The following is a 12,981-nucleotide window of genomic DNA, read 5'->3' as shown; positions in this document are numbered from 1 at the left end:
CTATTATCAGGTTGATTGTGCCTTTTTTTGGACTCAGGTTTGTTGCTGGATTATAAATGTACATATGCAGAAAATCAAAGCCATTCAGCTGATATTAGGTAGATACGGTGTTTTCATATTGAACATATTCTCATCTATTTTCACTTTTTGACTTTAAAGTCTAGCCAGGGCTGCTGTAATGGGCTAGTTTAAATAAGGTCTAAAGGCATTTTCTGTTGTTAAACAAACAAATCCCCCACACTATTCCTACGGTCCAATGGCCAATAAGTCATCTTCAGAAGCCTGATAAGAGTAATCATTTTGGGGTAATGCTGAACAGAGTTAAACAGACAGCCTTAGCAAGGTTGATTAAAACCTTATGTTAATCTGTGACTTTATTCTTTATATTATCTTTTATTTCCATTATTCCTAGTTGCTAATATTTGTAGCAATATTTTGACCTTAGAACTATTGATTTAAACCATTCATAGACTTAACTCAATGGCAATTCTATTTCGGATTTTTATCATGTTATATTTTTCACACTTGCTCATATTTTAATTGTGATTTTATTTGTTGTACACCGCCCTGAGAGCTTTCTGCTATAGGGCGGTCTAGAAATGTAATTAAATAATAAAATAAATAAATAAATAGCTATTAAGTTTGCCTTTCTTTCTTTCTTTCATAGAGGGAGCTATGGGTAGTATTTAATTAATGTTATCTGCTGTCATTCTTTGAAACAGATTTTTTGTGGGGGGGGGGATAATGGTATAAAGTGATTTGTTCTATCCAATCTAATCTATCTATATATTTTTGTAAAACATCACACTGCAGTTCGCTTGGCCACAGACAGGTGGCACTGTGAACTACAGTGGGATGACTATTGGGACCTTCCATGGGGCCTCTCTTTCCTCCAGGCCATGTGCTGGTGAAGGCAAGTGGGCGGTTGAGACTGGGTGGAGAATGGAGAGTAAGCAGGTGGTGGCCAGGGTGAGCTGCGGAGCCAGTTCATGGGAGGCCTCAGTGTCACTACCACAAGGCCTTCCTTTTCTCCAGGCCATGTGGTGGTGGTGGTGAGACCAGAAAGAGAGCAAGCAAGCAGGTGATGGTGGGTGGCAGCCTAGGTAAGCCACAGAGCTGGTTCTTGGGAGGCCTTGGTGTTGCTATCGCAAAGCCTCCCTTTCCTCCAGGCCATGGGGTGGGGGGAGGAAGGTGAGACCAGGCAGAGAGTGATTGGGCAGGCAGTAGCCTGGCAAGCCATGGAGCAACATGCTAGGGCAGCTTCTCAGCAAGTGTCCTGCTTTGCCATCACCACCATGTACCTCACAAATGGAGGCAGAAGGGGGAGGAAAGCAGCAGAAGAGCAGGGTGGTTGCTGTGGAGCTGTCCAGGCCTGTGCTGCCTGTTCTTCCTGTTTGGCTCACTTCCACCACCTTCCTCCCTTCTCTGCTTCCCTTCTCCTCCATGGGGGAGGAGGTGCCTTGGCGACCTGGGGAAGGGGTGAGATGCCTTGTGGTCTGGGAGGGGGGAGATCCCTTGGCAACCTGGGGAAGGGAGCTTGCATGAGAAGAGTAAGGCAGTGGTGGCCACACAGTGCCTGGAACCATTGAGTTCTTTGGCGCGGTGGGCACTTGGGGTTCCCGTTCCTGGGGTAGGTGGTGGGGTTGATGCACAAAGTGCGCAGGGGTAGAGCTTTTAGTAATTATTATAAATTTGGTATGTACAGATATATCACACCACAGTGGGGAGGACTGTGGGTGCCTGATCTGCTGCCCAGGTGCTGTTGATGGGCCTCTGATCTCCCTTCTTACAGTTCTTTATCTTTAAACCAGATTTGGACTTTCAAATTGAGGAACATCCTCGGATAGTGCAGGAATTTCACTGTAGAAGTTTTAAATTGTGGACCAGGATTTTGATCTGGAAGCCCCTACACAATTTTGTTGCAATTTACCCTCTCTAGTCCTTAAGGCTCTGAGTTAAAAGGTTTAGCAAAAGCTTTATTGACTAGACATACAATAGACACAGCGTCACACAAGTGTAGGAAAATAAAGTTACACAAGAAGGTGTAAGGGCTGTTCACCCATTACATTCAGCGAGTGTACAATCTGTGTGAGCTGTAAACTCGTAGTTATTCACATGTAACTTTCAATGAATGCACACTCAGTGTACTTATCTGTGCAACAGTTGAGCTGTACAAATCAACTCACAAACACCAGTACACATGTAGAGATAGCTGGTACTTGGTTTCAATATAACATGTGGACAAATCTGTTAAAGAGACATTTCCTGTGCTCCAAGGTAGCAGAACGACCTCTCAGTTGAACCATCATTCTCCCATTCCTGCTCTGTTTGGATGAGAAGTATTGCCCACTGGACTGCTCCCTCTAGCTCAAGTATATATTTTTGCAAGTGATTTCTCCCAATATAATGCATTTTTGTATGATTTTGACAGATTCATTCATTTTTATGCACGTATTTCTCCCAACACGTTTGTAAACATTGGTTGGAGAACTGCATTGCAAAATTTGGATAAGTGCAAATTTTGAAGGATGTCTATGTTTTGGTTCTTATATTGTTCCGGAAAATGCGGATTTGGTACATTCGGCTTTAAATGCAAATTGAACCAAATTTCTCCCCCATCCCTTAGAGCAAGATATATTTTCTGTTCTGACACAGCTAGTTTCTTCTCGTACAAGTGTTGAAATAGCATCTGTCTTAAGTCCCAGTGACATGCAACTGAAATAAATTTATTGGAATAAATTTCTCTTACGGTAGCCCTTCAAACAGAGAACTGTCCAGCACCCTGTTTTCCACAGTGTGTCCAACCAGATGCCTATGGGAATCCCACAAACATATGAGTACAATAGCATTCTACTGTTTGTGTTTCCCAGTATTCAGTATTCATGCTGCCTCTCATGTTGGAGATACTGTACAGCCATCATGATTAAACAGCCATTTGAACAGACGCAGCACAACAAAAAACATTTCCATGGTCCATTTAACAATCATCACAGGAGAAGTTTGACAGAGGAGGGGAGTTCTAAAGTTGGGGAGCCCAGTTCTGCTATCTTTTGGCATCTTGATATTGGCTGATCATACCAAGAACTGGGAAATAAGTGGCTATGCTGTGGTTCTCTCTTCTCCAGGTTCAAAACAATCAGATGGCAAACTCACACCACCAGAAGAAGTGTTGCCAGTGGTGGCTGGTGCCCATTGGACTGGTAGGGTAGAAAGCTGGGAGACCAACAGTAGGGGGAGCCAGGGCCAATGACAGGCAGAGCCAATAAATTCTAGCTTTCTCCCTATCTTCCTCCCTGCTGAGTTCTACAAGGGCACTGAGACTAAGGAGGAGGATGCTGACAGCCAGGGTCACCCTCGGGAGTGGTTGTAAGTAAGAAGGCAGGCAGACAGGCAAGGGCTGATTGACCCTGGTCGGACAGTGCCCCATTTGCCCTGATGAGCCAGCCTCTGCTGTCTGCCATGCAACCCTATGTGTGTTTACTCCAGCGTAGGTCCCATTACCTTCAATGGGGATTACTCCCAGGTAATGTGCATAGGGCTGCAGCGTTAGGGTCACACTGCGAACACGGGAGTGTAGCTCAGGAAGTTGCTGCAGGTTATGGATGCCAAGCAGCTGATGGGAGAGTTTGGAAATGGATGCGAATCTTACTCAGCTTTCGGATTTTTTTCTCAGTGTCCCTTCGCCTGGAATTCAGGTATCTGCACAATTTCTTCAGCCCCTTTTCTGGGTCCTTTTGGTACTCACGTTGGAGTGTGGAAAGGCAGATGTTGTGCAGTGCCAAGGTCTGTGCAGAGGGTTTGGAGAGGAGTTTCTTCCGCAGGAGGGGCTGAAGGGAGGCGTAACATCGCAAGCTGGAGTAGGTAGTCACTGCCTTTTTCTCTCTCACTGGATTAACTTCCAAGACTGTGCACAAGTTCTTCAGGGTTTTGGCACAATCAACAGCTTGGGTGTTGTTCAACTCACCCCAAAGATATATGCTGTCAAGGTCCTTCAGTGTATAGCTGGGGACCTCAAGGTTTTTCTCTTTAAGGAGGGGTAAGGCATCAACAAAACCAAACACAGAGGCTTCAAATTTTTCCTCCTTGTTGATATTTTGCAGGGCACTGAACAGGGCTGGAAGAAGGTCCATGGACCAGATTTTGTATCCCACTAAAATAGGCATACGGAGGAAGTGGAGGTAATCAAGGAACTCCTCTAGCTCGCTGTCCCAGAAATTGCTTCTTATGGGAGAAAACGTCATCAAGACAGAGAAGCAATTTCCTTCTTCGGCTACAGCAGCCAGGTGCAAGATGTCTTCAGCTGAAAACAGAAGAAAGAGATTGGGTTGGTCCAGGTGGATGACTTGAGACACCTGTATCACCTTTTTTTGGGGGGGTACTCAACAACGTAAGAAGAGCCCTGTTGGATCAGGCCAATGGCCCAGATAGTCCAGCATCCTGTTTCCCTGCAGTGGCCAATCAGACGCCTCCAGGAAGCCCACAAGCGAGGCATGAAATCAATAGCCCTCCCCTGCTGTTGCTTCAGTGGCATGTTGACTCCAGCCATGGATGTTCCACATAGCCATACACCATTGATAGATTGATCCTCCTCACTCAGGGACATTCTTAGAGGGTTGCTCAGGGGCCCTCATGCTTCATGTTATGAAGAATTCCAGCTACAGTAACTTTGTTTTGTACTTATGCAAACGGATTAAAAATGGATTAGCTTAGAATAAGATATAACCCGCCCCATGATGGGCTCTGCCCTTTCACAATATAAACTCTTTTTTCTTTTTGCAGAAATTGAAAAAAACATGTACTTTGTGTATGTTGAAAATATAAATATAAATTAAATATCAGAAGTGGTATCCTTGCCTATATCCAGTATGTGCTCCTCTGGTTCCTCTAGAGTACCATCCTGAATTGATAGACATGGCATAGTGGAATATAATTTTATCCTGGGAAAACAGACACTTGTTTTGTTTACATGATTCTTCCCCATAATAATCCAGTATCGTATGAACAGAGCAGATATGGGCAATCCAGGCCCAAGCTGGGTACAGATCTACCAATTTAATCATCTTCAAACAAATTTAGTATTTGAGCTAACAGATACCTTATTAAATTTGAAGTGACAATGTTGAATACAGGGAAGGGTTTGGTGTCCACTCTGTACAAAGAACTGTTAGACATCTCAGCTAGACCTCTTGCAAGTCTTAAAACCATGTGGGAGACTGATATGGATATTGATATAAGTGAAAAACTAAATGTGAAAAACTATGGTTCTCTAAGCCATACACATCAGTGTCTGCTTATGTGAGATAAATCCCTCTAAAGATCTCACACAAGTGATAGTGCACACTGGTACAGTTATTATTTATTATTATTATTTATTATATTTATATCCTGCCCTCCCTCCTAGTAAGAGCCCAGGGCGGCAGTTATCTCATATGACTTCAGGGTTGGCACTGGATTGTTGGCACAGGTATGGTGCAAGAGGGACCTACTTCCATTTATGGTGGGAGTGTCCACTTGCTCATAAATTTTGGACTGAAGTATATCAAGAAATTGCTAAGACTGCTATTCAAATGATTATGCAATTATCACTGCTAAACATACTGGATGACCAAGCAGTAAATATTCATTCAAGGGAATTATTAATGTGCTTATTGTATTTCCATTGTTCAAAAATGGAAGACATTACTTTACCTACAATTATCTTTGTGGCCAAGATGAAGGAAGTGTGAAAATTGTAGGGAGAAATATCAAGAATTTAAGATACACAGACAATAACATACTACTAGCAGAAACCAGTAATGATTTTAAACGAATGCTGATGAAAGTAAAGAGAAAAGCACAAAAGCAGGACTACAGCTGAATGTCAAGTCAAGAAGACTAAAGTAATGACAACGGAAGATTTATTTAACTTTAAGGACATGGAACTTTGAGGACATGGAATTTGTCAAGGATTATCAATACCTTGGCACAGTCATTAACCAAAAGGGAGACAATAGTCAAGAAATCAGAAGAGGACTGGGGCTGGCAGCTATGAAAGAACTAGAAAAGGTCCTCATATGCAAAGATTTATCACTGAACAGTCATGATCATTCAGGCCACGATATTCCCGATCTCTATGTATGGATGTGAAAGTTGGACGTTGAAAAAACCAGATAAGAGAAAAATCAATTCATTTGAAATGTGGTGTTGGAAGAGAGCTTTGCGCATACCATGGACGGCAAAAAAGACAAATAATTGGGTATTAGAACAAATTAAACCAGAACTATGACTAGAAGCTAAAATGATGAAACTGAGGTTATCATACTTTGGACACATAATGAGAAGACATGATTCACTAGAAAAGACAATTATGCTGGGAAAAACAGAAGGGAGTAGACAAAGAGGAAGGCCAAAGAAGAGATGGATTGATTGCATTAAGGAAGCCACAGAGCTGAACTTACAAGATCTGAACAGGGTGGCTTGTAACCAGGGCCAGCACCAAAGGGCAGCCAGGTCGGGCCCTGGCTGAGGACCCTGAGGCCCACAGGGGCCCCTGAAGGGTTCCTCGTTAGGGTGGGGCAGTAGCGTTCATCTTCCGCGATCCGCAGGAGGCTCCCTGCTGTGGACGCAGGGAGGGAGCTTTCAGGCTGCCCACCTGTTCACTTGTTCCACCTACCTCTCCTGTCTTCTGAGGCTGTATGTGCAGGGTTGCCATCAACCAAGATGGCAGCGGAGACTTTTTTAAGGGGCTGATGCTCCTACTGCCATCTTGGTTGATGGCAGGCATGTATGTGCGTGTGTATAGTGTACAGCACATGTGTGCCATCAACCAAGATGGCAGCGGTGACATCAGCCCCTTAGAGAAGCCTCTACTACCATCTTGGTTGATGGCAGCCCTGTGCACACAGCAACAGGACACAAGAAAGAGATAGGTAAAACAGGCAGGAGACGTGAGCTCAGGACAAGCTCACGCCCAAGGACCTAGTCATGCCTAGGCCCTGCTTGTAATAGATGCTATTGAAGGTCACTGATTCATAGGGTCGCCATAAGTCGTGATCGACTTGAAGGCACATAACAACAATGTTTGGAATCTGGCAATCTCTGAGAAAATAACACATAACAGTCTCGAAAGGATCGGAGGACCTGGAATATTTCCATGCCATTTCGGGAGAATGTATCATTTATGCTACTGCAAATGATCTGCACAGTTTGTTGCTTGTACAAATGCATGAAATTTGGACCTCACAATTGTTATTTGTAAAAATTATGTTCCTCTATTGAACTCATTTAACTGTTAATACCAGATGAGGAGCTCTGTAATGTGACAATGGAAACAATTTTTTAATGTACAACCCCTCAATGTATTTGAGCTGCATTTGTTTTGTTGTTATAAAATACCACGCACCAGTCTAGATGCCACATTTTACACCAACTGCAGTTTCCGAACAAGGAAGGGCAGCTCATTATAGAGCATGTTACAGTAATCCAATGGTGAGGTTGCCAGCATTTGAGGCACTGTGACCAAGCTGTCCCTTTCCAGAAAGATGGAAAAAGGCACTCTGCTCAGGCCACTTGGGCCTCAAGCAACTATGCTGAATTTAGGAGAACCCCCCCAAACCTGCACACCACCTGCTCTTTCAAGAGGGAGGGAGCATGACCCAGCCAGAACAAGCGACCTACCTAATTCCTGGACCTGGGAACCATCAATTCACAGGACCTTTGTCTAGACAGGATTCAGCTTCAGCTTATTGGTCTTCATCCAGCCCACCGCTATATCCAATGTGAGGTGGGATGGTGGCATCGTACCCTACCTATGAATTTTGCCTCTGGTGGCTGGCAAGCCACTACTGGGAAACAGAAGGCCAAGTTGATCTGCCACAGCATCACAACTCTGACATTCTTAATGATGCATATCTGAAATTCTCTCAGACAGTGAAAGAAGAAAAAGGTGATAACCTTTTCTCCAGTGGAAGGAGGAAGAAAGGCTGAGGTTTTTCTTTTTTGCTCCCCATATTACATGCCATATCATCCCCTCCATTCACTCTCAAGTAGAGATGGGGAAGAAATTTGATTCAGTTCACATTTAGTGTCCATCAAAAGTGCACTTCCCAAAACAATATGAGAACCAAAGCACAACCATCCTATGAAATTTGCACTTATCTGAATTTTGCGATGCATTTCTGCAACCAAGCAATGTTTACAGAAATGCATAATATTAGGGGAAAAGTTTGCATAAAAATCCATGTGTTAGTGAGCATAACATAAAAATGCATTATATTAGGGAAAATCTCTTGCAAAAATGTGTACATCAGTCAAAACTGCATGCAAAAATATGTTTAAAAGAAATTTGCTGAAGCTGATGAATATTCATGAAGATTTTTTCAAAAATCACATTTTTTGCTGAAATGTGGAAAACTGAATTTAAGATTGGAAAACTGAGAAATGGAGAGAACTGAAACTGACACATCCTTCCATCCTTACTCTCAAGTCAGAATTTTGTGATTTGATTCTAAAAGTGGCAGTCAGCCCCTTACATAGAAGCTTCAGGTCGAAGAACACCATGGTCCCTTGCCCCGAAGCAAGCTCCTGTCTCGGGTGTTCTTCCTGGCTACTCTGTGATCTGTTGTTGATGTCCTGTAGCAAGATGGAGCCCTGGTGAGAAGATAAACAAGTGGTGGAACACCGTAGAGATTAAGGGCTACTGACACATCCATCCCAGCCGCAACCATCACACCACTTTCTTGGGCACTGGAGGGGGAGAGTTACAGGACCCACAAAAAAGAGCTTTGGGACAACTTAAAAGACTAACAAGGTTTTATTGCAGCTAAAGGTTTTTTGTAGGGAACCACCTCATTTTATCCAGTTCACAAAGTGCACTGACAAGAAGGGGAGATGATGCAAAAGCACAAGGGTAGAGAGATGCACTCAGTTTCCCCATCTGCAAAATGGAAACATCAAAGTTCTGCTTCACTGGGGCTGTGTCATAATTATGGATGAGAGAAGAATTGCAAAGCACTTTATTTTTTAGTTGAAAGGTGCCACAGATGTGATGAATGACCATAGTCTTCAAGGGAGACTCCGTTGGCTGGGGGCAGTGAGGAGGGCACCATTCGACAGCGAGCTGGTACTCTGGTCTCGGGCATCTCAACACTCACCACAGATTCATCATCGGTGGCTTCTTCTTCTGAACAACTATCTATAAAAGAAGCATCATCTGCAAGAAAAAAGCCAGGACATCAGTGCAGCCATACTGCACGCTTTAGCCTATTATAGGCAAGATCAACATTGCAATTAACACACCTGGTCGCCTATGGCAGCCAGGATTTCCATTTAAATGAGTGAGTGTTCTGGGAGAGGATGGTTGGATCAATCTGTTTCTCCTCCATCAGCCCACTTGCTTTCTGTGATAAAATGAAGGAAGGGAAGGTCCCTTTGCGGAGACCGTCACAGAAACCCAGCAGGTTAGTGAAGGACAGGTGAATTGCTCTGTTCCTCTTCCATCAATCACTCTCATTGGTAGAAGGCTTTTTTTTACTAGCCTGCTAAGAGGCTTGTATTTCATTCCAGTTGGATTTATTGAGCAAAAAGTTTAGGCATATGGGCGTTGTGACCTATCGTCAAATAATCACAATTGTGCCAAGATCTCACACAGCTTTCAGAAAACCAAGCTGAGTCTCAGCATCAGCTCTAGACATTTTGCTGCTTTATACTGAGCTGGACCATTGGTCCATCTCACTCAGTATTGTCTACACTGACTGGCAGTGTCTCTCCCAGGTTTCAGGTAGGGAACTTTCCCAGCACTACTGCATGCCAGAGATTGAACCTGTGACCTTCTGCACGCAAAGCAGAGGCTCTACCAGTGAGCTACAGTCCTTCCCCTGTGGCCCTGCCTGATGTGAAGGACAAGATGGCCTCCATTCCATGTCCAGAAGCCAAATGGACTAGTAGTTGAATCAACACTGGCAATGGAATAATGTTCCCCACAACACCTAAGGTCAGCACACTAGTTTAGCACGCACAAGCAGGATACACAGTGTTGTCTTCCAAAAGAGGCCAGGAATGGCGAGGGATGGCTCCCCAGACATAAGTATCCACTGCCTGACTTGATATAATCATTAAACCAGATCATCATGTTCTTTGTAATATTTGTGCCCCATCCTTCTTCTAAGGAGCTCAGAAGGTTCCGAGGTGATCTCCCACTTCCACTGTGGAATACTAATTGCTGGGAATCACAAGTGGGGAGAGTGCTGTTGTGCTTGTGCTCAGGTCCTGCTGTAGGCTCCCGTAGGCATCAGGTTGGTCACTGTGAGAACAGGATGATGGAGTAGATGGGCCACTGGCCTGATCCAGTAGGCTCCTCTAATGAGGCCCTGAGCAGACCAAGCCAGACATCCTTAGCTTTGGAGAGGGAACCTTCAAACAAGAGCCAATTAAAGAAATCCAAGTTGACTCATAATTTTTGCTTGCTTGCTTACTTTCTCTCTTAATTTTTTGGATGATGCATGCTTTTGTCAAAGCTGGCTCCATCTTAAAAGAGGCATTCCCCCTCCCTTTCACACAGGTAAGAATGTCTCTTGTATGATGATGAAGAATTTAATTCCTATCCCACCCTTCCTCTTAAAGGAACCCAGGGCAGCCATTGGAGGTTTGTGTAAGCACTTGTATTAAATATCATTTTAAGAATCTTGTTAATTGTGCGTGCTCTGTAATAAATCAAGAAATGTTTGATTAATAACTCAACCTGTTTGATTAAACCAGGGGCGGTTCACCGGTGGCCCTCCAGATGTTGTTGGAGTCTGACTCCCACCAGCCCCTGCCAGCATGGCCTACGGTCAGGTCAATGACATCTGGAGGGCATCAGGTTCCCCATATCTGGATTGAACGCTGTAGCTTTCCTTAGACCATTCCGTGGATTGATTTCACCACGAAATACTAACTTAGGTTAGGTGCTATTAGCACCCCTGCCCCCCCTTCCAAAAATAGACCAAACATTTATGAATTGGTCCTAATACCTCCAAAGAATCCCTAAACAGCAGGGGCCTGCCTTTACCTGATTCAGATGAGGAGGAAACAGGAGTCCACAGTGAGTTGTTCATGCCTTCTCCTGCGTTGCCTCCACCCCCTGTGGCGTGGCTGCCTCCTGAAGATTGAGAACTGGTCCCTGGTTCTTCTAGCAAACTGTTGCTAGGTGGCCTGCTCTGTTTCACCCATTCGCTGTCATCAGGCTCCGTTTTAATCACTTTTGGAAGAATCTGAATAGCCCTTTCCTCCTGGACACGTTTTCTCTTTGCCAGTGACTTTGGTAAATCGCTCTAGGAGATGAGAAAAATGCATTGAATAAGAACATAGAAAGCGGCCTTATATGGAGTCTGATTGCTCCATCTAGCTCACTATTATCTACACTGACTGGCAGCGGCTCTCCGGGGTTTCAGGTGGTGGTGGGGAGAGGAGATTCAACCTGGGACTTTCTGCATGCCAAGCAGATGCTCTAGAACTGGGCTATGGTCCTTCCCCATTATATTCCCCAAATATTTTTTGATTTCCACTTGAGCAGCAAATGCCCTCTGCTTCTCTGTTGCTGCGTTTGCTGCCTCCTTCCTGTCAACATCCTGCCCAAAGTGCCAATTGGGGCCCATCTGCACTACACACTGAAAGCAGTATTATACCACTTTAAATGGTCATGGCTTCCCGCAAAGAATCCTGGGAACTATAGTTTATTAAGGGTGCTAAGAGTTGTTAGGAGACCCCTGATGCTCTCCTAGAGTTACAATTCCCAGAGTTCCCTGGAAAGAAGGACTGACTGTTCAACCATTCTGGGAACTGTAGCTCTGGCTCTAGTGCCAGCCTTGGATGTTGTTGAGAGCTTCCTGTGTCTACTCAGATACCTCCTCCTCTCCCCACATTTTCTCTCTTTCTGTCTTGTCTAGAATGAGGTTTACATGACAGGTTGATGCCACGATCATCACAGTGAGGGAATGCAGGAGGGTGGTAGGGAATGGTGGGACAGGAATTGCACTTCCGTACTTACCAGAGTATTGTTAAATTTGTTACTGACGGCTGCCCCACAGATGTGATTGCCATCCATGCTATTGGCCTTCATCGTCCTGTCAACCTAGAAAAACAATCAAACCATTAGCGGTGGGGGGAATGTTAAAAAAAAGTAAGTGCATCCAGGCATCTAATTGGTCTCTCTTGGTCATGACTAGGGATGGGATCTGTTGGCCAGTGCAGGTCAAACACATTCAATAGACCTCACAGGCTGGCATCGACTCAAGTTCGTTCTTTATCTACTAGCAGCTGCTTTTACCAATCTGTGTTTTATTTCACTTGGGGAAAATATTGATATTAATATCAATTTTTAATTTTTTATATTTTGATGGAAATATTACTTTTAAGAATGATAATTTTTGAACTATTCCTTTAAAAATATCAGTATTTCCTAAAAGCAATGTTTTTAATTGATATTTCAAAGGAAATATCAATAAATTATCATTCTTAAAACTGATGTTTTAGAGGTGGATTTTTTTAAAGTCCATTTTAAAAAATAGTCATGGAAATTTACTACATTAAAATCCTATTCTTAATGATTGAGAATAATTAATGGAAAATTCAATACGAAATATAAATTGGGCATAATTCTAGCACATCCCTAGTCATGACCCTGATGTAATTTGTAGATGTGTGAACTGAATTCCTCCCTCATCCCAGCCTGTAAGTCACAAAGAGCTCTCTCCTTTTCCTCACCCTGTGGTTTTCTTTATATGGCAAGTTTTGGGAGAAATGTTTCAATTTTTGTAGACATACTGCCTGTGCAGGTTTTTCTAAACATCTGAATCATCCCAGATTTTCCTTGGAGCCCCCCCCCCCCCCTTCATTTCAGGGCACTTTGGAGAGATCCTACTTTGGGCCGGACAATTCCTGAATCTGTCTAAAGCGACTCACTTTGATTCTCAGTTCAGGATTTGTCCTAATCTGATGTGCATACCTTTAGCATGCCAGAGGGGC

At 43.8% G+C, this 12,981-nt stretch overlaps 1 protein-coding gene across 1 annotated transcript in view; it reads right to left on the bottom strand.

Annotated features, from left to right (window-relative positions):
* Positions 1–1,988: 1,988 nt before the first annotated feature.
* The window catches only part of LOC133369807 (protein PML-like), a 23,515-nt gene continuing 12,522 nt past the window's right edge, over positions 1,989–12,981 (bottom strand). Inside the window, exons 5-9 of the mRNA XM_061595430.1 lie at positions 12,005–12,088; positions 11,027–11,288; positions 9,132–9,190; positions 8,511–8,628; positions 1,989–4,300 (exon numbers count right to left, since the gene is read on the bottom strand). Coding sequence (XP_061451414.1) covers positions 3,597–4,300; positions 8,511–8,628; positions 9,132–9,190; positions 11,027–11,288; positions 12,005–12,088 — 1,227 coding nt within the window. The 3' untranslated portion in view covers positions 1,989–3,596. The remainder of the gene's footprint in view (positions 4,301–8,510; positions 8,629–9,131; positions 9,191–11,026; positions 11,289–12,004; positions 12,089–12,981) is intronic.

The sequence above is a fragment of the Rhineura floridana genome, chromosome 14 (genome assembly GCF_030035675.1).
Source record: "Rhineura floridana isolate rRhiFlo1 chromosome 14, rRhiFlo1.hap2, whole genome shotgun sequence".
Lineage (NCBI taxonomy): Eukaryota > Metazoa > Chordata > Lepidosauria > Squamata > Rhineuridae > Rhineura > Rhineura floridana.
Note: the sequence above shows the minus strand (reverse complement) of the source record. Positions and strands in the feature narration are given on the sequence as shown.